The sequence below is a fragment of the Aotus nancymaae genome, unplaced genomic scaffold (genome assembly GCF_030222135.1).
Source record: "Aotus nancymaae isolate 86718 unplaced genomic scaffold, 86718_ANA_hifiasm-v0.15.2.pri h1tg000069l, whole genome shotgun sequence".
In the NCBI taxonomy this organism is placed as follows: Eukaryota; Metazoa; Chordata; class Mammalia; order Primates; family Aotidae; genus Aotus; species Aotus nancymaae.
In genome coordinates this window covers 633,951-661,550 of record NW_026988484.1, presented here as the reverse complement: position 1 = coordinate 661,550, position 27,600 = coordinate 633,951, and the positions used below count along the sequence as shown (strand labels likewise).

The window sequence follows — 27,600 nt, the reverse complement described above, 5'->3', positions numbered from 1 at the left end:
GATTCCTGAAACTCTAGTATTGGTAAGCAAGCTAAGAAAGCTATTAAGCTGCAAACGTATTTCAGGACAAAAGGATGATTCAGAGGGCAGAAGCAAGAGTTCAGATGATGGATAATTATCCCAGGCCTTGTGACCTAATCAAGAAATTTCTAAACATTTGTCTGGCCAAATTTCAGAACTACTGTGGAGCAGTGATTCTACTGTGTTGGTTAGGAGTGGTGGAGGAGGGGAAGCAGATAACTTGTTCTTTATTTTCTTTAAGTCTAAAGGTCTGCAGATCAATACCCGTACTTAATAAACTATATTTTATGGGCCTCATTAGCACCTGTTCCTATGTTAGATTACAAAATTATTGACTTTGAAGTGATCCTGTAATGAGGTGAGACTCTGAGAGGGGCCTTGGAAGAAGTAAGTGAATTTTGCATGTGAAAGGGACATGAATCACTGGAAGTTCGGGAGAGAGGGAAGACTGTGGTGGAAAGCCATTATGAGGGCTCTCAAAGTTCCCCACCTCCTCTTATTCAAACCCTTTTGTAATCCCTTCCCCTTGAAGGTAGGCTAGACCTAGTGACTTCTAATTAACCAAATACAAAGATGAGGGGATAGCACTTCTAATATTAGGTTAGAAAAGGACTTCATTTTCTATCTTGGGCATCCTCTCCTGCTCACTCACTTTCAAGGAAGCCACTTGCCATTGTAAGCTGCCCTACAGAGAGGCCCACATGGAAAGGAACCAACATGTCCAGCCAAAGCCGGTGAGGAACTGAGTCCTACCCACTTACATGAGCTTGAAAGCTGATTGTCCTCTAACAAAGTCTTCAGATGGCTACAGCGCTGGCCAACAGGTAGACTGTAGCCTTCTGAGAGAACTTGAGCCAGAGGCACCCAGCTAAGCTGTGCCTGGATTCCTTACCCAGAGAAATTGAGATAATGAACATCTATCTGTTTTCAGCCACTAAGATTTGGGGGTGATTCGCTATAACAACAGGCAACCGATGCACTGTCACAGTTCCTACTCTATGGCTCAGTGAGGGAAAATAGGAATTCTATCAGTAGTTAAAGGTATTAAATTGATTACAATTATAGTAACTGCTATTACAGTTAAAATCCAAATATCATTACCTTAACACAACGTAAGTTTATTTCTCACTCATATAGTAATCCATTGCTGGTGTTCCTTGATGACTGAGGAGCTTTCCTCCAAATAGTGGTTTAGGGACAGAGTTCTATCTTTCAGCTTTACCATCCCATATGGTTGACATTCTTCCTCCATCTGGATAGAACATCCTTTTCTTAAAAACCAAGCTCTGAATGACATATTGCTTCTATTCACACTGCACTGAAGAAAATTCATCTGATAGACAAAACGAAGCAAAGGTGCCGGGGCAGACATCCCAGGATCAGTTCCAGACAGTAGAAAAGAACACAAACTTTTGGTGGTCATCTAGACACACATCATAGATACCATTAACAAATGCACACCCAGGACCTGGGAAAATAGCCACTGTCAGGTCTCCATATGCAAGCCTCAAGCCTGAAGCCTGAAAGTCTGAAGTCCTGCTTGCCTCGGCTGAAGTCTCCCACCCCTTGCCTGTGTTTGCCATTGTCCCTGATTGCCCAGCGGAGCTTCCCACAAGCCCCTCACCCAACCCTGCCATCTTAACTGTTCTTATGATAACGTAAATACCTCTCACCCAACCCTGCCATTGTAACTGAACTTGTGTACTCCTTGCCCCTACCCCCATCACTGTAACTGAACTTACTCTGCAACACCCCCGCCCCCCAATAACCTACCCAAACCTATAAAACCAACTCCTATCCCACTGCCCTTTGCTAATGTCCTTTTCGGCCTTAGCCCACCTGCACCCAGGTAAATAAACGGCCATATTGCTCACACAAAGCCTGTTTGGAAGGTCTCTTCATTCAAAGCGCATGTTTTTCAACAGCCACAGTATGCATTTGTGGTCTCAATACACCTTGCTTTAAGCTATGCTTATGTAAGAATTCTTACATAAGCCCTCACTCTGCATAAATGCAAGTCTTTTTCAAATTCCAGTGGAAATGTTCATAGAAATTTTAATTACAGTCGTTCAGGAGTACCCATTCCCCTGCTACTGATTTAATTCAATGTGAGATTTGGATGCCATGCCATGGAGTGTTTTTAATTAAAATAAAACCTCAGTGCAGTTTCAACACTGGGGATCAATTATTCACTACAGTGGAAATATCAGAAATCAGAACACTCTTAGAGTTCTGAGGTTTATTATAACCTTTTTGCTTTCTTCTCAAAATGATTGCCCTATAATCCAGCCACTACACATGCCACAGTTCTACAGAAATCAGATACTCTTTCAAATGTAACCACTCATAAAAAGTCTCCTCACCTAAAGGAGGAGATCTAGGGACATTTTTCAGGGCTTCCTTCATGCCAAAGGAATAAGGAAAGGCTATTGGGCCCTGATAGAGGAACTTGCAGATGGAGTGAAGGGCATGGACATAAATGATTGAATCCAGCATTATAAACTTCTGAATTCTTTCAGTCCTTATATATTATGGAAAGTAATTTTCTAACCCTCAAAATACATTTCCAACAATGTTCCTTAGATTTTTGACGTTGTAACCAGTAAAGGAAATTAAATATTTCTGGGTGAGATTAATCTCCTTCTTAACTTCCTATATTTCAAACTATAGGTCATATTAAGCTCTGATTTTTCAGTTTTTGTTACCAGCCAAGCAATAATGGTGACCATGTGAGAAAAGGGACAATCAAATTTTCAGTCACAGGCTGAGTGTGGTATCTCACGTCTGTAATCCCAGCACTTTGGAAGGCCAAGGCAGGGAGATCACTTGAGCCCAGGAGTTCAAGACCAGCCTGGGCAACATGGCAAAACCCTCTATCTATAAAAAATTTAAAACTTCCGGGTGTGGTGGCACATGCCTGTAGTCCCACCTACTCCAAGAGGCTGAGGTGGGAGGAATGCTGGAGCCCAGGAGGTCGAGGCGGAAGCAAGCCATGATCATATCACTGCTCTCCAGCCTGGGTGATAGCAAGACCCTGTCTCTTTTTAAAAAAAGAAAGAAAGGAAAAAAAGTTTCCAGTCACAAGGGAAGCATGGAAAGTAGAATCAGTATAGAGACTGCTTAAGGGTTGAGAGGGGGAGTCAAAGTTTTCTAAGATCCTTGAATCCTTCTTGATAGTCTCATCCCAATAATCCAAATTCCAGTATTTCCCTAATTGCTTAACAGACGTGGCAAGGTTGAGAATTCAGTAAGCATCATCGCTGAGCAAATAACTACATCTCCTGCTCACTTTAATTTTTAGCAAATGCAGCCCCATGCTTAGAAGGAGTATGAGATTCTTCCCAACAGACATAAAGGTACTGATTCAATTCCTTAAGGCCATAATTTCACGTAGCCTTGAAATTTTAATTACCCAATTTCATTATAGACAGGTATCATATATACTTTTGGAGGTAATATTCCTCAATACCTTTGCTTTTGGTAGGAGCTATCCAGCCCCTAATGCACAATGGGCTTAGGATCCTGCTATATCATGAATATCCTTTCACAGCACAAAACAGAATTAGGAATTTACCTGTCCTTTGATCTGTCTCACTCGACATCAATCTTGAATACTCTGCTTCTCTATAGCCTGGTAATCATTCTGTAGTATAAACTGCTGTATTGGCTAACTCGCTTTGCATGAGAACCAAAGAACCTGATTCTAACTTAAAATTCAAAATATTAGAATACCAAGTAGTTCACATATTCAAATAACTGAACAAAACCAGGATGTGAGAAAGCAGAAATCATCTCAATGGATCCCAGTGACAAGTGGAGGAATCCTCAGGTTGCTGCCAAAGGATGACTTAATTCAAACAAATTCCAGCCTAGGAGTCATATTCCACATACTTCACAACGGGTACAATAAAGGTCCCATCAATCAAAACAATACCAACTAAAAGAAAACATCCATTCCAGCCATACTGGTTCATAAAGCTGAGTATTGGCCATGTTCCTGTCCCTGTGTCCCCAGTGAAAATACAGAGAATGAAAAATCTGGATGGCTTCGCTGGAGCTAAGCGTCACTGGCAGTTCACTAGAACAATACAGAATGAAGAAACAGAAAGTACCCACAGAATGCCAGGAAAAGTCTGCGTGTTAAAGACAAAACCAGATTTCAACATATATACTGAGTCTGTGCATGCGTATGTATGTACATGCACACATAGATATTCAACATTAATTCTGATTCTGTGACTCGATCATTTGACATGTAAGGTTCTGTAAATCACATATTTCATTAAATATGTTGTAGATGCCACTCCACAGAGTATAGGTAGAGTTTAACTGCTTTCTACTAACCGCACAACACAATATTGAATGGCTATAATTTAATCAATCTACTTGGCAGGGCGCTGAATTCCTATTTGTCATAATTAAAACAATTCTACAAGAAAACATTATTTATATCTACCTATTTATTTCATTGGGATAAAATTCCTAGATCTGGAATTACTGTTTCAAAAAAATGCACATTTATATGTTGATAGGTCATGCCATCCAAGGAGATAGGGGACAAAGTTACACTGCTAATAATGATCAAGTACCTGTTTTCCCACACTAATACCCATTACTGGGTATTATCAGAATTTTATATTGTCATCCACCTAAGAGCCAGGAAAATGTGGTTTCATTCATATTCTTCTGATTATTCATTTGGATTCTTCAGGGTGATTTGCCTATTGGTATGCATGGCCAATTGTCACCACTACTCTGTATATGTAATAACATTCTGTTATTTTCCGTAAGTTGCATACACTTTCCTTCAACCGTCTTTGACATGTTTTTTGGTGCCTTTCACCATGCTGAAGTTTTACATCTTTGCACAGGCCAACTTGTTCTCTATTTCTTTATGGCTTGTAGGACTACATAACCTATTTGATAAAAGGTTCCTTTTTTTCTACATTTGCCTCTAACATATTATTTCATGATTTTTATTGGAGAGGGTGGATAACCAATTGTCAAAACATCATTTCCCTGATATTGAAATAATAGTGCTATTATATACCAAAATCTCATATGCAAAGAAATTTATTTCAAAAAATTGGGGGAAGGCTGAGGCAGGAGAATCACTTGAGGCAAGGAGTTCAAGAAGAGCCTGGGCAACAAAGTGAGACTTAGTCTCTAGAAAAAAAATATTTTAAGGTTACAGTGAGCTATGATCTTAGCACAGTTCTCCAGACTGGGTGATAGAGTGAGGCCTCCATCTCTTTAAAAAAAATTCTTGTTATTCTTGCCTTATTATGCTTCCCTGTTACCATCAAAGTAAATATATCTTACTGGGACTGAATTATAATTTACAAACATTTTAACAATATTGAGTATTTCATCTGGAAAAATATCATTTATTTTATTGACATCTTTATTTTTCAACATAGTTTAATAATGTCCTTTCACCTCTATTCATAAATGAGTTCTTTTATAATTTGTTTTCTTGTTTTTGATGTGAGAATTGTATTGCCCTCATAAAATTAGAATCTTTTGTACATTTTCCTTTAGAGTAGAGGTTGGCAAACTTTCTGTAAAAGGATAGTAAATACTTGAAGTGTTGCGAGCCATATAGTCTGTCACAGTTGTCTAAAGCAGCCATGGTCAAAAGCTAAACAAATAAGCATGGGTGTGGTTTGATAAAACTCTATTTACAAAAAAAAGCAGTAGACAGGATTTGGCCCTTGAGCTTTAGTTTGATAACCTCTGCTCCATAGCAGGATCACACACGTTTTCTGTGCAGGATCAGACAGTAGATATTTGGGCTCTGCAGGCCACATGGTCTCCCGTCATAACTGCTCAACTCTGCTGCTATAGCCTGGAAGCAGCACAGACAAGGTATAAATCAATGTGTTGCTGAAGCCAACAAAACTTTATTTACAGACACCCAACATTTTTTACTTTTTTTTTAACCATTTAAAAGTTTTTTAAATTCTAGATCATGGACTTTACAAAAACAGTCAGTGAGACTGTGGCCATGAGTCATAGTTTGCTGACCCCTACCCTGGATCACTTCACCTCACAATGAATGGTTCCTTAAAAGTTTAGCACCATTCATTTATAAATCAAGTGATTTTTAAACAGGTCAAATCTTGCAAAGTTTTCTAATCTTGAGTAACATGTCAGCTGTTTTAACTTTATGCATATAAATCTTGCATTTTTCTGATTTTTTAAATTCATTTGTTCCAGGTGACCTATTCATTCATGATCCCTAGACTTTCTAAAACAAATCAAGTCCAATGTAAAGTTGAATTTTCTCGCCAACACAGTCACATCACCTTACATTCACATAAGGTCAGATGGAAAGCCACAATACTAACTCAGCATTATAGAATCAAGTTTTAAACCAACATAGGCAGAACCTCACCCACTACCTGGAGAACGCTGTTCCTGACCTAAAATGTGCTTTTTGCTACCCTCATCCTACTGCATGATTTTTTGCTGAGCTGACTACTGTACCTTTTCAATGTTCAAATACAAAGTTTTTAAAAGAGCTAAGTTTACTGAGCACTTAATATGGACCAGGCACTGTTCCGAGCACACCTTATGCATTAACCAATTTAAAAGAACTATAAGTTTTACAAGAGGAGTGAGTAAGTTACATTTGCACTTATGTGAAGAACAAATTAATAGGGACAAAAGAAAACAAAAGGGCAGGGAGATGGGGTTTTAAACTGTTGGAATAGTCAAATGGAAATGGCATTTTGCGGCTATGGTGATGGAAGGGAGGACGGATTCCAGAGAAATCTGGGAAACAAATCCACAGGATTTGACGTGGAAGGTAAAGAGGGGCATGTTGATGACTCTCCAGTATGAATTCGCTGATGATGAACTAAGTGTGCGGTTTGCCTGAAGACTTTTCTGCTTTTCTTATAATTACAAGCTCTCTCTCCAGTATGAACTCTCTTATGTTGATTAAGGTGTCCAATTTGGATGAAGGTTTTCCTACATTCCTTACATTCATACGGTTTCTTTCCAGAATGAATTCTCTGATGGACACTAAGGGATTGACGATGACTAAAGGCTTTGCCACATGCACTACATTCATAAGGTTTTTCTCCAGTGTGACTTCGGCGATGACAAATAAGGGAGGATTTGGTCTTGAATGCCTTTCCACACTCAATACATTCATAAGGTCTCTGGCCAGTGTGCAGTCTCTGATGTTGAGTACAGGATGAGTTATCACCAAAGGCCTTCCCACATTCCATACATTTATAGGGTTTCTCACCAGTGTGAACTCTCTGGTGTTGAATGAGGTGTGTGGTCTGGCTGAAGGCTTTACCACATTCCTTGCACTCATATGGTTTCTCTCCTGTATGGGTTTTCTGATGCTGTGCAAGGTGAGCCTTCTGGGTGAATGCTTTACTACAAACCTTACATTCATAGGGCTTTTCTCCAGTATGGATTCTCTGATGAGTGGCAAGCTGAGAACTGATGCTGAAGGATTTTCCACACTCCCCACATTCAAAAGGTTTCTCCCCAGTATGAATCCTTAAATGACTGGCAAGGTGTATATTCTGCCTAAAAGCTTTTCCGCACTCTTTACACTTAAAAGGCTTTTCTCCAGAATGTACTCTTTGATGCTGAGTGAGTGATGCATGATGGCTGAAGGCTTTTCTGCAAACATCACATTCATATGGTTTTTCTCCGGTATGAATCCTTTGATGTACAGTAAGGGAGGAGCCATACCTGAAGGATTTGTGACATACATCACATTTGTAAGGTTTCTCTCCAGTATGAATTCTCCTGTGTTGATTAAGCCCTATGTGGTCACTGAAGGCTTTCCCACAATCAATGCAATCAAAGGGTTTCTCCCCAGTGTGATAGTATCTCCAGTGACGGATAAGGGATGTGTTCTGTATGAAAGCTTTCCCACACTCAATGCACTCATACGGCTTCTTGCCAGTGTGACATCTCTGGTGTCGCGCAAAGGATGAGCCGTCACTAAAGGCTTTCCCACATTCGTTACATTTATAAGGTTTCTCTCCAGTGTGAATTCTCTGATGAACAGTAAGAGATGAGCTCTGGGTAAAAGTTTTCTTACACTCATTACACTTGAAAAGCTTTTTTCCTGCATAGATGCCTGTTTGTTTTATTACCACTGAACTTTTTTGAAAATGTTTAATTGAATCACGATTATGAACTTTCCCTTCTGAATCATCCAAATAGCACCATCTTCCAGATTTATTAAACGTATGTTCTCTTTCCTTACAGACGGTTTTGTTATGAGTAATTGGCTCTTGCCTGAATCGTGTCTGTTGACCTACTGCCAGTTTCCTTCCAAAGACACAGTCAGAATCCCAATTTTCTTTAAAACTGGAACACTCAAATTTAGTGTTTGAGGTTCTGTCTGTTACCCCTTCAGCATATGAATCTTGCTTTGGAAATAACTCCTGGGTCTCACATGCAGATTGCTGGCCTGAAAGATACCAAGAAAACACACATTTATTTTATCATGTGCTAGGGAAAAGGAATCTTCCAAAAGGAAAATTGGTGAATTAATTCACTAATTGGTGAATTCAACAACATACATTTTACAGCTCTAAAAACTATTACATTTAGGGTGAGGCACAGTGGCTTACACCTGTAATCCCAGTGCTTTGGGAGGCTGAGGCAGATCGCTTGAGGCAGAGTTCAAGAGATTGCTTTAAGGCCAGGAGTTCAAGACCAGCCTGCACAACCTAGCAAGACTCTATCTCTAAAAAAAATTGTTTTAAGTTAGCCAGGCATGGTGGTATGTGCCTGTAGTCCCAGTTACTCAGGAGGCGAAGGCAGGAGGATTGCTTGAGCCTAGGAGTTTGACATGGCAGTAAGCTATGATCAAGCCACTGCACTTCAGCCTGGGCAACAGAGCCAGACTCTGACTCTAAAAGAAAATCATTTTCACATTTTCCTGGTTACTTCCACAATAGAATCCTCAATTCTCTGGACACTCTATAATGAAGCCTTGCAATTTCTCTCCTTTTCCAGCTTTATTGAGGCATAGTTGACAAATAAAACTTGTATATATTTAAGGTGTAAAATGTTTTGATATGCTTATACATGGTGAATGTTTACTATGATCAAGCTAATTAACATATCACCTCACATAGTTACCATTTGTTGTGTGTATAGTAAGAACATTTAAGATCTACTCTTAGCAAATTTCAGGTATTCATTATTATTAACTACATTCATGATGCTGCATATTAGGTCTCTAGAATGTATTTATCTTATAACTGAAAGTTTGTACCCTTTGAACAACATCTCCCCATTTCTCCCATCCCACAAACCATGGTAATCAACCTTCTATTTTCTGCTTCTAAAATTGACTTTTTTTTCTTTTCTTTTCTTTTTTTACATTCCACATGTAAGACATCATACAGTATTTCTCTTTCTGTGCCTGGCTTATTTAATTTAGCATGATGTCCTCCAGGTTCATCCATATTGTCACAAATGGCAGGATTTTCTTCTTTTTAAAGGCTGAATAATATTTTATTTCTATATACACACATGTACCTTACAATATATTTATATACCACATTTTCTTTATCTGTTCATCTGTCAATGGACATCGGTTGTTTCCATTTCTTGGCTACTGTGAATAGTGCTGCAATGAACTTGGGAGCACCAATACCTCCTCTAGGTAATTCCATTATTTCAGCTATAGACCCAGTAGTGGGATTGCTGGATCATATGGTAGTTCTCTTTTTAATTTTTTAAGAACATCCATGTTTTCAATAATGGTTGTACTAATTTACATTACTCACCAACAATGTACAAAGATTTCCTTTTCTCAACATCCTCACCAATACTTATCTTTTGAGTTTTTGATAACAGCCATTCTAACAGATACGAGGTGAAATTTCACCGAGGTTTTGATTTGCATTTCCCTGATGATTAATGCTGTTGAGCACCTTTTCACATACTTATTGTCCATTTGGATGTCTTCTTTGGAAAAATGTCTATCCAGAACCTTTATCATTTTTTTCATTTTTGCTATTGTTTTATGAGTTCCTTAATTTTGCTATTGTTTTATGAGTTCCTTACATATTTGGATATTAACCCCTTATTGGATGTATGGTTTGCAAATGCTTTCTCCCATTTGTAGGTTGCCTTTCATTTTATTTTCTTTCTGGTGCAGAAAGTTTTTAGTTTGAAGTAATCTCACTTGTTTATTTTTGCTTTTGTTGTCTGTTTTTGGTGTCATATCAAAAAAATCACTTCCAAGACCAATATCATGGAGCTTTTCCCATTTTTACCTAGTTTTACAGTTTTAGTTCTTAAGTTTAAATCTTTAATCCACTTTTAGTTGACTTCTGTGTAAGATAAGGGTCCAATTTCAATTTTTTTTGCACATGAATATCCGATTTTCCTAATACCATATGTTGAAGACACTATCCTTTCTCTATTGTGTATTCTTTGCATCTCTGTCAAAGATTGGTTGTCCTTATATGCACAGGTATATTTCTAGGGTTTCTAATCTGTTCCACAGATCTATGTGTCTGTTTTTATGCCAATACCATACTGTTTTAGTTACTATGGCTTTGCAATATAATTCAAACTCAGTAAGCATAATATAATGCCTCTAGTGTGTTCATCTTGCTCAAGATTGCTTTAGCTACTTGGGGTCTCTTGGAGCTCTATGTAAATTTTAGGATTGTTTTTTCTATTTCTGTGAAAAATGCCATTAGAATTTTGATAAGGACTGCAGTGAATTTATAGACCACTTCGGGTAACATCGACACTTTGAGAGTATTATTTCTTCTGATCCATGAACACAGGACATCTTTCCATTGATTTGTATTCTCTTCAGTTTCTTTCATTACTGTTTTATGGTTTTCAGTGTACAGCTGAAACACTGATGAAAGAAATTATCAATTTCTTTGATAAATTGATTAAAGTTGTTTTTTTGGGCAGTTATTATAAATGAGATTGCTTTCTTAATTTTTTTTTTTTGGATAGTTCTTGGTTAGTGTATAGAAATTCAACTGATTTTTATATGTTGATTTTGTATTCTCCAACTCTGCTGAATTCATTTATTAGTTCTAGCAGTTTTTTGGTGAAGTCCTTCAGGTTTTCTACATAGAGGATCATGTCATCTGTAAAGAGAGACAATCTTACTTCTTTTCTGATTTGTATGCCTCATATTTCTTTTCTTCCCTAATTGTTCTGACTAGGACTTCCGGCAATACGTTGAATAAAAGTGGTGAGAATGAGCATCCTTGTCTTGTTCCTCATCTTAAAGGAAAACTATCTAACTTTTAACCATTGAGTATGATGTTAACTGTAGTTTTGTCACATATGTCCTTTACTGTATTGAGGTATGTTTCTTCCATACCCAGTGTGTTGAGAGTTTTTATCATGATGTTGACTTTTGTTAAATGCTTTTCTGCATCTATTGAGATGATCATATTATTTCATTTTTTGAAGACTTTATATAATATTGAATACTAATATTATATTTAATTACATTCATATACACTATTGAACAAATATGAATTAATCTCAGGCAATATGCTTATAAGGAGGAGGAGGAGTGATTTATGCCTGAAATATTTTGCCAGAATTTTGTGCACATACAATTATTTCTAGACAGATAGATAGACAGATGAAATCAGATTTAAGGAAGTGATGCATAGAGTCAAATGTTTGGAAAAATATGTTAAATAAGAAAAGAGAAAGTTTTTTTAAAATTACATCTAAACACTGAAAGCTTTCCACCTTAGATCAGTAACAAGACAAAGATGCCTGCATTTATGACTTCTATTCAACACTATACTGTATGTTCTAGTCAGAGCAATTAGAAATAGAAATAAAAGGCATCCAACTTAGAAAGGAAGAAATAAAACTATCTCTAATCACAGATGACATATCCTATACATAGAAAATTCTAAAGAATCTACGAAAAAAGCATTAGAGCTAATTTATACATTCAGCAAAACTGCATGACACAAGATCAATGCACAAAATCAGCTCTATTTCTACAAACTATAAATGAACAATTCCTCATCAAATTATAAAAATAATTTCATAAAAATAGCATTAAAACAAGAAAATACTTAGGAATAAATTTAGCCAAGGAAGTGCAAAATTATACATAGAAAACTATAAAACACTGCTGAATGAAATTAAAGGAAATCTAAATAAATGGAAAGATATTCTATGTTCACGGATAGGAAGACAACAATGTTAAGATGGTAATAGTCCCCAGGCAATAAACAGATTCAATGCAATCCATATCAAAATGCCAATGGCCATTTTTCATAAATAAAAAAGCTGAATCTAAAGTTCCTATAGAATGGCAAGGACCCTTGAATAGCCAAAACAATCTTGAAAATTAGAACAAAGTTGAAGAAATACATTTCCTGATGTGAATACTTACTACACAGCTACTAAAATCAACACAATGAGGTATTGGCACAAGGATAGACATAGAGATCAATGGAATAGAACTGAGAGTCCAGAAACTGGGATACTTGTGCATTTTAGTGAGAATATAAAAAACAGTACAACTATGATGCAGGAGGCAGTTCTTCAAACAGTTAAACACAGATTTATCAAATGACACAGCAATTCCACTCTTAGGTATATACCTCAAAGAATTGAAAACAGGAGTTCAAACAAAAACTTGTAAATGAGTGCTCATAGCAGCACTAGCAACAGTAGCAAAAGATGGAAACTGCCCCAATGTCCATCAGTAGATAACTGAATAAACAAAATGTAGCACATCCATACAATGGAATATTATTCAGCCATAAAAAGGAATGAAGTACTCATACATGCTGCAACATGAATGAACCCTGAATCTGAAACAACATTATATTATGTGTAAGAAGTCAAACATAATATGTCACTTATTGTATGATTTCATTTATATGAAATATCCAGAATAGGCAAATCCATAGAGACAGTGACTGCTTGAAGGGTATGGGGCTTCCTTTTGGGATGATGGAAAATTTCTGTGACTAGATGGTGATGAGATTTGCACAGTATCATGAATGTACTGTCACTGGAATGAATTGTACACTTTAAAATGGTTAAATTTTACATATACTTTTCTGTTAAAAAAAAAAAAGGTAAATAAAACAAGCAAACAAAAAAACAGACCACACAGCAAAATACAGAATAGGAGAAAAGTAAGGAAAGAAGGGAAAAATGAGAAGGAAAAAAGAAAAGGAAGGAAGGGGATAAAGGAGAGAGAAATCGTTAAGTTACAGAAGGTCAAACAAATGTATTATATGATTCAAATGGGACTATACATCTCTTCATTTTTAAAAAGCTAGCAGTAAAACAAATGAAAAAAATCAACAAAGTAAATGCTTCTATAAATGAAGATAACTCCCAAGTTAAGCTACTATATAGTGAGAAATACCATATACAAACTCCTAGACCACACAAAATTGGGGGAAAATTTTATCAAATTTATATAAAAAAGCATTTATATCAATGCTGCATAAATACAGGAAAATATACAACCTAATAGAAATGTGAGTAATGAGTATAAACACACTATGAATAGAATAAAAACTCTAAACCGATTTAAATGCACATATTCTCAATATTGTGGTAGTTGGGGAAATGAAAATTAAATAAAACATTATTTTTCATCCAGCAGCTTGGCAAAATTTTTTAAAACTATAGAATACCCATATTGGTGATGATGTCTAGAAATAGTATTGTCATACATTCTTTACCAATGGCACAGCAAAATATCCATGACACTTAAAAAATATGTATACTTTGACCTTACAAATTCATTTCCAAGCATATATCTTCAAGAAATATTCTGACTTGTAAGCAAGAAGATAAGTTCAAACTGGACCACTGTTGATTATAGGTAAAAACTGGAGAAGACCTAAATGTTTAAATATCCTAAACAGTAAATAATTTAAATAAATTATGTATATTCATATAATACTAAACAGTCACTAAAAATGAAGTAGAAATATATGTGTCAAGTTGTTAGGCACACAAATAGGAGAAATCACATTAGAAATAATATACTGGACTGTATAGAAATTGTAAAATTTTACATGTCATAATTTTAAAAGACCTAATTAAAATAAAAACTTATTGCCATATGTGAAAAATAGTTTGAGACAATATATCAGAGAATTAGTATGCTTACATACATAGCAATCACTGAGACTGTTAAGAAAATATTTAACACAGAGAGAGAACTGGCTACAAATGACAGATATTTTACAAAAAGATAAGAGAAAAACCAAATTTATGGGAAAGTGTTCAACTTCTTTCATAAAAAAGAGTAGTTTTTGTCTATAATCTTTCAACAAATAATGAGCAAAAGTTTTCATGAAATACCCAATGCTTTCAAGATGCAATTAAACGCATATATCTAATTGTTGTTAGTCACCAAAAACAAACAAAACTTTTAGAGCCTAGCAGGTGCTCATATCCAGGAATACAGCAATCCCCAAAATGTGTAGTTTTCATCTAATTAAAAAAACTATTGTAAGTGTATCTTTAATACTAAGAAATGTAAAGCAACCTAACTGAGTAATGGTATATATAACATAGAATGCACATGAAAAACATTTGTATGCATAACTGAATATACACTATAATTTCTACTATGTGAAAAATGTGTGTTTATCCTAACTTAAATGGGTCAAACATGTATGTTGCGATAAGGTCATGTTTTTTTATTCTTTTGCCACAAAGTAAATAATTACATTTTTTACAAAGCATTATTTTCTATGGAAATTTCTTTTCTTTCCCTTATGTACCAAGAGGAAAAGACCCTTTACTTCCACCTTCTTGCAATTCAACCTCTGCCCACCTATACTACTAAAACATAGAAGCCATTGGGAATAACATCTCCTTTGTCTCTGTAATGCCCTGTTTGAAATTCGGCAAATTCTATTTCATGCAAGTTATCCATAAACCTGTCTTATCCTTTCCATTAGAGTAATTCATTGATGGCTTACATTTACGTGTAATTCTCCCTTTTTCCAATCACCTGCCGATACTCAGCAGAGCAGCTCAGTCACATAACTTTCAATTTGTGGTTCTTACAGGAATGGACGCATGATGAAAACAATAGGCCATTTAACCAGAGAAGAGAAAACCTTTGGAAGTCAGCTCAAAAGTCCATCAGGGTCAGGAAAAGATCATTTAAGGAAGTGAGAGGATGATACATGTCCCAGTGGCCAAGAAAAGAAGGAATTTCAGGGAAATGGGAGTTACTGGAGAGAAGAGGGCAAAGGAGGAAGGAAAGAATTATTTGGAAATCCCAGAGTTCATTTTCTCTCCAGACCCAGAGAGCCTGGTAGTTTCCTACTGCATGTTAGTGAGGATGCAGCCTTTTTATTAAAAGCTGTGCTCTGTCTTGCAGCGGGTTTCCACACCAGGCTCTCTTGCACTCACCTGAGAACAGGCTTCCTGTCAGCTCTCGTTTCACCATCCAGGACTCCTTCTCTTGCTCTAGTAAAGAGACTAAATCTGGCTTAGCCATGCAACGTCCTGCAAAAGTGAAAAGAGATGAACTTTGGTTATGCTCTTGGCATCCTAAAATTGAGAACCACTTCCTTATTGATAGAAAAGTGTTACTGCTGGAAGAAGCAGAAAAACAGGTGAGTAGGATCTGAGAGACACAGAAGATAACGCTTCAAACATAACAAAGACACCAACTTTCACCTCCACAAATGCCAAAGTCTTATCTTAGGAATGCACAACAAAAATTCAGGCCAGCACTTCAGAAGACACCCCTTCCCACCTCCATAATTCAAAACTGAAGTTTAAAAATGGGAGTTCTCAACGACAGATTCAGATATGGGAGAGGGACATCATACCTGCTGATCCCAGGTCACTATAGTTCTCCCATAACCCATTCTTGCAGAAATTCTTCAGAGCTGGGTGTAGCTGCTGCGGGAAGTCAATAGCCAGATTTTTCATAGTCACCAACCCCTGCAATGGTAAAAGCACGTTTTTTAAATGAAACCATGTTCGTGAACCCACCTGGTCCCCGGTGGGGTGGATTGTGTCCACACACTGCAAAAAACACACTCCATACCAAGAACTGCAACTGAAGTTCTGGTACATCAGGTTACATGTGACAGGCTTAGTTATAGCATATACGTTTGGGGAAAAACAGAGAAAAATAGGAGAAACTTTCTGCTGTGGAGAATTTGTCATTTTGTAGAGGCGGGTGTACTTATACACAGTATAAACTTTTAAACACAGACTGAAGGCTTTCCCACATTCACACAAATTATTCAACAAGTCCACAGGGTTTTTCTCTTGTATGAAATCTTTGATGAAAAGGAGGGGTTGATATTCTGCTCAAAGTTTTCTTACATTCATCACAAGTCAAACATTTCTGACCTTGACAGATTTGTTTGTAATTTATTACAACTCAGTTTCCCCCTCCACTTTTCTTATGTGTATCAAGATTGGGTGCTCTCTGTTCTGAGGGGATAATCTGTAAGAGGCACTGTATTCAAATGAAAACTTCTCCTGTGATTATTGTAGTCATGGTCTTTCTCCTCAAGAAGAGTTTCCTGATGGAAGATATTTCCTCTTGCCTGAAATTTGTCTTCTGACTTACCGGCTGTGTCTCAAACAGAGCATCACAATCCCAGTGTTCCCCTAACAGAGAGTACTCCAGACTGTAGCTTGTGAGTCTCTCTGTTACCAATGCCTGGGATAGCTTTCCTTCACGGAAGTCCCTCTTGAGAGGTGACTCCTTGATCTTCAGCACAGCCTTCAAATCTGAAAGATATTCAGAAGGCAAATATATCTTTTATCATGGGTTAGTATGAAGAAAATTTCCAAAATGTAACCATTAAACTGAAAGCCACAAAAAAACCTTACCATAGTCATTTATTTTTATGGAAGACAATGAAAAGCTTATCATTTTGAAAGCTTTCCTATATTACTAGCAATATTCAACGAAGCCTACATTCCTAAATTTGTGTAGCCATAGTCCTAAAGGACACAATAAGACCTTTGCCACCTAAAAGTTGAACAAGTTCACAGTATGTTTTTAACAGAAGACTGGAAAAAGAAATTAAAAATCAAGAGATAAGGAGCTCACAAAGACTTAACTGTAAGATAAAATGTCTAATATAAAGAGGAAGTAGAGGCTACAGAAGAAAACTGCTGTGTGATTCTTATTTCAGCTTTAAGACAACTCCTTTTCACTCTTTCTCCATTTAATCTAGCAAAAATTTCATCTCTATCTCTACATACCTCTTTTTTTTTTTATTACAATGTTAACTAATAAAAGTCCAGATCCTGGCCTTAAAAGTGTAAGTCTTCATAATTAACTAGTCTCAATAAGAGATGAAGGATCTACAAGAAGAAAAGACAGTTCTATCTCATTAAACTAGTTCAAAGTATGTGATTTAATATGATGTTAAATTGGAAACTTTCACAAAAATATTCTTGTTCTCTTATGCCATATAATGACCCACGTGAGTCACTTTAATTTACAGATGTCAGTAACTTGTCCTGTTGTCAATGCAACTGTTTCCTTTGAAGTATGAATTGAACAAAGAAATCTTGTAAGATTCTGAATTCTTTAGAAACCATTTCCTATTAGGATAAAACCTCTGAAAGAAATCTATCATTCTGATTCCTTGTCTTTCTTGATAATTTGCTGTTCTGGAAATAATGCTATGTTTGAAATTTCTATATTCCCAAATAGTATAAATAACAGATATTGCAAGAGGCTTTGGAAGAGTCTACTGATGATGCTGCGTGTCTGAGGCAGCTGAGCTATGACTAGCAGTGGCCTCACCCTACCTGGTTGTCTCACACTCACCTGGGCACCCGGCTCTTGTCATCTTTCTCTTCACTGTCCAAGGCTCTTTTCCTTGTTCCAACAAGGAGATCACATCGGGTTTAGAAACACAAAGTCCTAGACACATAAGAAACAACCTGGTCATATCATGGGGTTGTCCAGACTGAGATGCTGTCCCCTTGATTTGACAGAAGAGGGCAGTGCAGGTCTTGGTGATAAAGGCATGAAAGGCTTCTTAGTTAAGTAAGTGGGTAGGATGAAGGGTGGGGAAAAGGGTTGGGAGCCCTTACCCAGCGATGCCAGGTTCCTGTAGTTCTCCAACATCACTTTCCTGTACAGGTTCCTCTGAATGGGACTCAGCCACTCCCACTCCTCTTGGGAGAAATCTATGGCCACATCCCCAAATGTCACCAAGCCCTGAAATGATATAACCATGTTCTTCCTCAACCAGTGCTCATGCTCCCATGTGACTAGGGGGTTGTTACAGAAAGAAATGTGTTCCCCAAAAAACTCGTACATTAAAGTCCTAATTCCCAGTACTTTTGAATGTGACTGTATTTAGAGACAGAGTCTTCAAAGAGATGATGAACGTTAAATGAGGTCACATGGGTGGGGCCTTAATCCAATCTGACTGGTGTCCTTATTAAAACAGAAAGAGATACCAGAGTGTGCAGGCACAGGGAAAAGGTCACATGAGGACACAGGGAGAAGATGGCCATCTGCAAGCCAAGGAGAGAGGCCTCAGGAGAAACCAAACCTGCAGGCACCTTAATCTTTGACTTCCAGCCTCCAGAACCTTGAGAAAACTCCAGAACTTTGAGAAAGGAAATTTCTGTTGTTTAAAACACCCACTCTGTGGTATAAAACACCCACTCTGTGGTATTTGTTCTGGCAGCCCTAAGAAACTAATACAGCAGTCTAAAGATTCCCCGTCTTCATTTTTAGTGAGAGACTATAAATTCAGTGCTGTAGAGACCTAGTTAGGTATTGTACATCTAACCTCATTCTGTCTTAAACTCCAGGGAAAAGGGAAAAATATGGAGATAGCCCCTGCCTTAGGAGAACTAATAGTTTCGTGGAGGTGAAAGGAGGCAACCACAAGAAAAACCCCTGACATCAATTCAAAACTATAAATGACAAAGACTAACTTGTTCCATTCACAACAGCTATTATAGCACTGTACAACATGGTGACATTTGAGTGGCCTGGGGCAGCACAAGAATGGGCAATAAACTTGAAATGAACCTTAAAGCATCGATACTATTAATGCCTAAACTGAGTTCTAAGAATTTCTAATTTCACTGTTAGTGTTCAGTAGAGGTTTATTAAAAAAAGAATCTAGCAATATTTCTTTTCTGAAATGAATGTGTAATAAGAATGAAAAACACTATGATGTTTTTAATTAATGAAATGCCTTTAAGAACCAAGGCGCCATCTTGGAGAAGTTAGGCACTATGAGGGGCTATCAGGAGCACATTTGCTAACAGCTTGGCATGAGCAGGATTTTCCTGTCTGACTGGCAAGATGGGCTGCTCAGCTCCTGTTGGCAGATTTTTATGGAGCATAGTTTTACAATTTCAGCCTACAACTCTGATATGTTCCAATGTATTTTAAACATTTATTCAGTTACAACTCTAATCCCAGGAACCTGTGGCTAACAGAAGGCAGATTTAAATGACTAGCAGCTATGAGATTTTCAAAGTATAAAGTGAAATGAACAGGCAAAACAGTTGGACTACCCGAAAAGCTGAATTACAATTCCAGCACTCACCAGCTCTGAAACCTCACTTAGTTACCTAATGCCTCTGTGCCTCACTTCCCCAGATATAAAATGAAAAAGTCAACAACACCAACCTTATAGATTATGTTTTAATTAAATGAGGCAATACCTATACAGCACTTTGAACGTGTAAGGCACAATAGAAGCATGCAATGACCATCACTTATAATGATGTTGACTGTCATTCATTTGAATGCCGTGTCTGCTTGTCACCCTTGACCTACATATTTTTCAGGCAGTCCTCATCCAGGCCCCATTTGTGTGTTCTAGATAGAAAAGGCCCCATACTATGAACCACTTGACCAATGTACTTCTGCATTAAGCCCGGTGAACCTGATAATGTAACCTTCAAGTTCGCTTACTGAGCCTTGAGCTCCCTCCAAAGTATCCCATTCAGCCCTGTCTCGGGAAACTCACCTAGATAATGCCCTGGACCCCAGTAAAGGCTCCAGCCCACAGGTCCCTCCCTCTCTCTTGGTCCCCACCCTTTGGCTGGATATGTGTGTCCCGAATGTCTCAGCCCTTCCTATAAGCCCTATAAGCAAGGTGTGCTGGTCACCATTCTCTGGAATCTGTGAATAATAAACAATCTTTTTGCCATTCTGATCTGACCATCCCTCACCACGCTGCATCTGACCACATGAAACCTAAATTAAATACCTCACTTAACAAATCACAACACCAAGCAAGAGCTGAACCTTTTAAAGATTCACATTATTGTACCAGAAACAAAAGTCTCTTTGAGGTGTGGTATCTGTTGCATAATATACAATCACATATTCTTTAACCTGCTACCAAACGCTAAGGACATATTTAACTGAATTGTGTAAAGATAGGTCAAAAGGGTTTTGTAAGTGATATCCTGATTTGAGTGAAGATCAACTGCAGAGCTACACACTTGATGGTAAATTCATGATGGAGAAATCTCCTAAGCTGGAGACTGAAAGGCCCCTGCAGTGTAAACCACAAGTTAATACTTACTAGAAACAACCAAGAACTGCTTAATGTCCTTGAGCAAAGGACACACTAATATGCCTACCCGAGAAAGCTGGTCTAAAACAGTAATGTTGCAAGCTGAAGCATCTTAGCATAAAAACAAAGGAACTTATTTGCTTGACAAGAAAGATCAACTCTAGTTTCCCAGGCTGATCATGTTTATGCATTAGTGATCTGCTTTCGTACCAGTGGTTAGTTAAATGCCTTCAGTTTAATAATGTAGAGTGACCCAACATTAGCAATATACGTATATCCTCCTAAGACATTTTCTGTTTATTCAGACAGCTCTTTATGTACAGAATCAATGACTTTTGTTTAAAAAAGTCTTTTACTGTAAATAACAGCAATAACAATAGCTGAAAGCACTTACAATGCTTCAGACACAATTCTATATACTTACATATTTAATCCTCACAATGAGCCTAATAGTCAACACTATTACTATTCCCATTTTACAGATGAGGACACACTGAGCTGTAATTTGCCCAGGATCATAGTCAGTCAACTGTAGAGCTAGGTTTTGAACCCAGGAATCTGACTCCACAGTCCATGCCCTTAACCTCTACTTCAGGTGTCGGCAAAGTTTTTCTGTAAAGAGCCAGAAAGTAAATAGTTTAGGCTTTGTGGGCCATATGGCCTCAGCCACAACTGTTCAATTTTGCCATAGTAGTGCAAAAGCAGTTACAGATAATACATAAACAAGTATGTTGTACTACAGTGAAATTTTTTTTTATGGACACCAAAATGTGAGCTTCATTTAATATTTATGTATTGTTCTTCTTTTCATCTTTTTCAACCACTGAAAAATGTAAAACTCATTTGTAGCTTCTGGGCCAAACAAGAAGAGGCAGTGGGCTGGGTTTGGCCCATACGCCATAATTTGGCAAGATCTGTCCTATGTTACACACTAAAAAAAAAAAGTATACAATCTACGTGTCTTGCCTGTAAATTTCTAAAACCACCATGATGACATGAGGATGCTGCCAGCTAACACTATTAAGTCCTTACTATGTGCCACGTACCTTGTCCCAGGCACTACACACAGATTAACTTAATCCTTGCAAGAACTGCTTGAGGGAGGTCCAATTATTTTCTTCGTCTAACAGATGAAGAAAGTTGGTCACTTAAGTTGGCTAAAGGTTAAGCGGTGATTAGATGCTAGAGGTAGCATGTGAACCCAGTGCATGACCTTTGATCACTTTGCCACTCTACTTCTATTAAAAGGTTCCACTCTGATAATAGCAGTAATACTTAGTATCCATTCACCCTGCCAGTGAAACAAGTTCCAGTAGAAAATACATTTTCAGATAAAAATAAAACCAACTTTCTCTAACTGATGTCTGGATCAACCTGCTTAATTCAGGTGGAAACAAAACATTCTCAAATGTGCAGGTCCTGTTCTTATTCCTGTTGCTACAACATAAATATGCAGACTTCAAAACGGATTTCACATTTTTACAGTATACCACAGAGAAAACATTATACAGGTACAGAATCTACTCCTGATATAGCCATTTGATGTGATTTAACTCATCTTAATATACATATGAACTCGGCACGGTGGCATATGCCTATAGGCCCAGCTACTCAGAAGGCCGAGGCAGGAGAATTCCTTGCGCCCAGGAGTTTGAGGCTGTAGTACACTATTAACTGTGCCTGCGAATGGCCAATATACTCTAGTCTGGGCAAAATGGAGAGTCCCCATCTCTTTTAAAAAAATTATATATATATATATATATATATATGTGTGTGTGTGTGTGTGTGTGTGTGTGTGTGTGTGTATCTGTGTGTACAGACCCACAGATACACACACACACACACACACACACACAGACATTAAAAGCATACAAACCAACAAAAAATAAAAGCAACTTTATACTTACAGAAAAATCTTTCTGTTGAAATTTCATAGAAATGAATGAAAAGAAAGTACTTTATAGAAAAAAGACACTAAAAAGATCTGTTTGTTTCAACTCAATTCAGTTAATGTTGAAAACATATGAATAAACATTTATTTGGTAATAACTATTTTTCTTGATGGAGTTTATATTTTTTCAAACCATGAATGCTTTTGAGGTACCACTGCTGTTCTATCCAAAAACAATTTTAGAAGTATTCTGATTTCACATAAGCTTAGGAAACCTTAATCCATGAAGAAAGAAAAACTTCTAGGAATGTATTCATACAAAATAATCAGGGGCTTGGCAGATCACACGTACAATCCCAGCTCCTTGGGAGGCCAAGGTGGGAGGATTGCTTGAGACCCGGAGTTCGAGGCTGCAATTAGCTATGACTGTGCCACTGTACTCCAGCCTGAGTGACAGAGTGAGACCCTGTCTCTAAAAAAACAACAACAACAAAAAAAACACAATCAGGGATGAAGCACATTTTCAGATATAAAAATGATTATTCTAACACTCTACCAAATATCAAAACACTGGCCACAAGAGAACTTAAAGACCATATTCAAACATTCACCCTCCAAATATTTTCTGTATCACACACTGGGGCAAAACTGCTCTGAATCCTTGCCTATGAAATAAGGGAATGAGACAAGAGAAAACGAGATAAATTAAGTAAAACACATTTGACCTTCGAACAACAAGGTTCTGAGCTGCAAGGGTCCACCTACGTGCGGTATTTTTTTCAACCAAATGCAGATTGAAAATACAATAATTGTCCAGGTGCAGAGGCTCACACCTGTAATCTCAGCGCAGCTCACACCTGTAATCTCAGCGCTTTGGGAGGCCAAGGCGGGTGGTTTCCTGAGGCCAGGAGTTCAAGACCAGCCTGGGCAACATGGCAAAACCCCATTTCTAGAAAACAAAACAAAACAAAAATTAGCTGGGCATGGTGCCACATGTCTATAATTCCAGCTACTTGAGAGCCTGAGACAGGAGGATTGCTTGAGCCTGGGGTGGTCAAGGCTGCAGTGAGCCATGATTGCACCACTGCATTCAAGCCTGGGTGACAGAGTAAGACCCTGTCTCACACACACAAAAAAGATTATCTGTGGTATGTGTACACTGAGGGGTGACTTTTCATATCTGTAGGTTCCACATGGCTGATGAGTATGTGCAAATTTTAGTATATGTGGAGTTTCTGTATATAGCATGTTGAAAGTACTACAATGGCTGGGCGCAGTGGCTCATGTGTGTAATCCCAGCACTTTAGGAGGCTGTTGGGGGCGGATCACTTGAGGTCAGGAGTTTGAGACCAGCCTGGCCAACATGGTGAAACCCTGTTTCTACAAAAAGAAAAAATATAAAAATTAGACAGGTGTGGTGGTAGGTACCTGTAATCTCAGCTGCTAGGGAGGCTGAGGAAGGAGAATCACTTGAACTCAGGAGGTGGAGGTTGCAGTGAGTCGAGCTGATGCCACTGCACTCTAGCCTGAGTGACAGAGCAAGACTCCATCTCAATAAAAAAAGTGCTAAAAGGAAAAAGTAAAGCAGGGAAGAGGGATGTAAAGAACTAGAGTAGGAGGCTTTGAAATTCTAGACAGGGGGAGCAGGAAAATGAGGAGGCAATTTTTCAGAAAGAAAAGAGAGTGAGGTAATAGATGTCAGGGGTAACAAGGAGTCAGGTCATGTAGGGCCTGGTCAGTCACAGGAAAAATTCTGGCTTTTATTCAGAGAAACCATTGGAGGCTCCTGAGCAGAGCGTGATACAAGGTGACGCGTTTGAATAGACCCCTCTGGCTGCTGCATTGGGAAGAGGCTGTGGGGACTGTGAGCAGAAGCAGGAGGTCACAGAAGCACAGTCAAGAAGCCAATAGTAAGAGATAGGAGGACCTGGACCTGCTAGTGGTAATAGATGTGATGAAAATTGCCAGATTCTGCATATAATTTGCAAATAGAACTGACAGGATTTACAACTGGACCAAACATGGAAGGAGAGAGAAAGACATGAGACAATAATGACAAGGCTTTTGGACTGAGTAACTGAGAGGATGAAATGGCCACTAAAACTCAAACTGTGGGAGGAGCCGGTTTATGGGAGAATCTCAGGACTTCGTTACCTATTACCTATTACAGGCTGGCTTGAGTTACCTATTATCATCCCCGCCGGAAGTGGGCGGGGCATCCGCGCAACGCCCGCTGGGAAGCGTAGTCCTGAGCAGGGACAGATGCGTCAACCAGGCAGAGGAGTTGAGCAGGATACACAGGCCTGGAGCTCAGAGGAGAGGTTTGGGCTCACAATGCGAATTTGGGAGGAGCCACCATGTGAGTAGGTTTTACAAAGAAAAAGGCTAATATCCCCAGGAGACAGCATGCAGACAAAAAAGCAAGGGCCAAGAACAGAGTGCTGAGGCACACTCTGTGCAAGGTCAGGGAAATGAGTAAGAACTGTAGCAAAAACTGAGAAGTCAGGAAGATGGGAGGAAAGTCAGACAAGTGTGGGATCCCAGTAGCCAAGGGAAAAAGGGAGGCCTATTGACAGGGATGAGCTATTTCAGAGACTGGCAGCCACCTGTTTTTGTAAATAAAGTTATACTGGAACACAGCCCATCCACTCACTTACATATTGACTGTGGCTGTGTTAGCTCTATAAGAACAGAAAGGAGTAGCTGCAGCAGAGATTTTCAAAGCCTGACATATTTTCTACTGTAGCCTCATACATCACACGTTTGCTCACCTGAGCTATTTCAAATACCAATGATATGGCACAATCATTGAAAAAAGGAAAAATAAAAAAAATTAAAAATCAAATAACAACGATGGTCAAAAAAGACTAAGAATTGAGCACTGCCTCTGCTAACATGAAGATCACAGTAACCCACTTAAGAGCAGTTTGGACAGCACAACTGGAAACTGGTTCATATGTACAAATATTTTTTGAGACCTAGTGGAAGTGAAAGGGTTCATCTATTAATGAGCTAGCTATGATATTTATGAGACACAGCCAACAGAAACAAACTATTTATTAGCTTTTTTTTTTTTTTTTTTTTTTTTTTGAGACGGAGTTTCGCTCATTACCCAGGCTGGAGTGCAATGGCGCGATCTCGGCTCACCGCAACCTCCGCCTCCTGGGTTCAGGCAATTCTCCTGCCTCAGCCTCCTGAGTAGCTGGGATTACAGGCACGCACCACCATGCCTAGCTAATTTTTTGTATTAGTAGAGACGGGGTTTCACCATGTTGACCAGGATGGTCTCGATCTCTTGACCTCATGATCCACCCACCTCGGCCTCCCAAAGTGCTGGGATTACAGGCACGCACCACCACAAAATTAAGTGGGAAAAAGAAAGCCTTTCATATTGCACTTCCTCTCCCTAAAATGTTGTCTTTCTCTATTGTGCCTTGGAAACATCTTCTCTCCCTTCAAGGCAAGGCTCAAAAATCACCTCCTTGGTAAATAGCCTACCCTTCCGCTACAGCAGGCTGGAAGCCAGGAGCTCCTTGTAGTCGTCGCTCATAGTACTTGGCCCAAGGATTCCCACATTCTGGAATCTTGCTTGTTTCCTTGACTTTGGGTCAACAGCTGTCAGCTCCGAGAGCAGGGAATGGGGTTTAGCCATTGGTTTGTCCCGTGGCTGGCACAAAGTGGTCACGGAACAAGCCATGTACAGCAGAAGGGTCTCCCGTGTTCCTCAAGGAATACATTTTCTCCATCAGAGTCCCTCTGAGAAAAGCAGTACAAGGCAAAGGCTGAATCATTTCATCAAGAATGAAGGCTGACTGGGATGAAGAAGCAGCAGGTATGGAGGCCCCGGGCAATTTAAACTTTTCCCTGTGGCCCATCACTCACGAGAATATGAAGAAATAGAAACCAGTGCCCAAACAGGTCTCTTAAACTGAAAACTTTCAAGAAAATCAACAGCATTAACTCCCGAGAAGCAAGACTGAATTTCAGAGATGAGAGATGAAATGCCAGCTCACCTGGGACACGGCTTTAGGTTCAATTCCCATCCCCGCAGCCTCCAGCTTCTGGTTTCTCTCCTGGGGAAGAGCAGTGTCCCTGGAAGGCAGAGCTGGAAGAGAAAGGAGTAGTTAGAGACCAGGTCTACACCACAGCCCTGAATCACCAGCCTAGAAACGTCCCTTCCTGCATAAGCAGGTGGGATAGGTCATTACCCTGCCTAGGGACTGCCACAACGTGGAGATAGGGGTTATCTTCTCCCTGGGAGCACGAAAACAGGGAAAGTGCCTAGTTAGAGTGACTCTGGCAAGTCAACATTCCTTCTACCGTGGCTTGGTGCTCTGACTCATTTGGGCTTCCAAATCTTGAGATTCCCCGGCTCCAGCAGCTTCAAAGACCAGGGACACAGTTCTCCGGCATCGAGTCCCCGAGGGCCCAACCCCTACCAGATCTCATCCCGAGATGAATTCGTGCCTGTCCGCCCGGCCCCAAACACCTGTCACTCTCACCTCTGTGCCCAGGCCCCGTGGTGGCCGCTCCTCGCTGGCCTTTGGATGCGAGGCCATTCCTGGAGCGCGGCCTTCCCCTGGCAGGGAGGGCCAAAGCGGCTGGAGTCCCTGTAGTCGGGCCTCGGCCCGCCCGGGGCTTTGTGCGGTGGGCGCCTCTACCCGGGAGCGGCGTCGGCTTGCGGATACCCGCGCTCGCTGCACCCCGCATGTCACCCGAGGCCACGCGACGCCCTCCCGGCCGGTCCCTCACAGACCCACACCCCTGGCCACACCCGCCCGCCACGCCCAACGCACAGCACTGCGCGCGATCTCCCAAGCGCCGGCATCCACGGGGCCGCGCCGCGGAGCCGCTCCGCCCCCGGCCGTGCCGCGCTCCGCCCTTCCCCACCGCCCCGCCCCGCCCCGCCCCTCCCCGCAGCGGAGGGCAGCCCGGCCCGGCCCACTCCTAGCGTGCAGCCAGCGCCGCCGGAAGTGGGCGGGGCATCCGCGCAACGCCCGCTGGGAAGCGTAGTCCTGAGCAGGGACAGATGCGTCAACCAGCGGAGCTCAGGCTGTAAGACACGGTTTGGCCTCGGTCCTACGTGACGCCCGTCGGTCCTGCCCTCCGCCGGTCGCTCCCACTTTTTCCGGGACCGCAGCCGCCGCTTAGGTGATGGCC

General features: G+C 39.6%; 1 protein-coding gene across 2 annotated transcripts; it reads right to left on the bottom strand.

Annotated features, from left to right (window-relative positions):
* Positions 1 to 5,078: 5,078 nt before the first annotated feature.
* Positions 5,079 to 27,150, bottom strand: ZFP28 (ZFP28 zinc finger protein). Of its 2 annotated transcripts, none has more exons than XM_064367355.1 (7): positions 26,454 to 26,541; positions 18,088 to 18,214; positions 17,819 to 17,914; positions 16,601 to 16,764; positions 15,846 to 15,960; positions 15,421 to 15,516; positions 5,079 to 8,470 (listed from the first exon to the last, which is right to left on the bottom strand). In XM_064367355.1, exons 1-7 carry the CDS (start codon positions 26,481 to 26,483, stop codon positions 6,762 to 6,764), a joined length of 2,337 nt encoding a protein of 778 aa, XP_064223425.1. In that variant the 5' UTR covers positions 26,484 to 26,541; the 3' UTR covers positions 5,079 to 6,761. The 2 variants fall into 2 exon arrangements, with proteins under 2 accessions (XP_064223425.1, XP_064223426.1); XM_064367356.1 differs by lacking the exon at positions 5,079 to 8,470 and adding an exon at positions 26,943 to 27,150 and having other exon boundaries at positions 15,253 to 15,516; positions 26,454 to 26,545.
* Positions 27,151 to 27,600: the final 450 nt, after the last annotated feature.

Coding starts and splice junctions, on each gene's coding strand:
- ZFP28 (XM_064367355.1), bottom strand. CDS start 26,483: ATGGGAATTGAACCTAAAGCCGTGTCCCAG. Junction 15,961..16,600: donor CTCTGTTTGAGACACAGCCG/GTAAGTCAGAAG, acceptor TTACCATTGCAG/GGGTTGGTGACTATGAAAAA. Junction 8,471..15,420: donor GACAGGAAGCCTGTTCTCAG/GTGAGTGCAAGA, acceptor GGTATCTTTCAG/GCCAGCAATCTGCATGTGAG.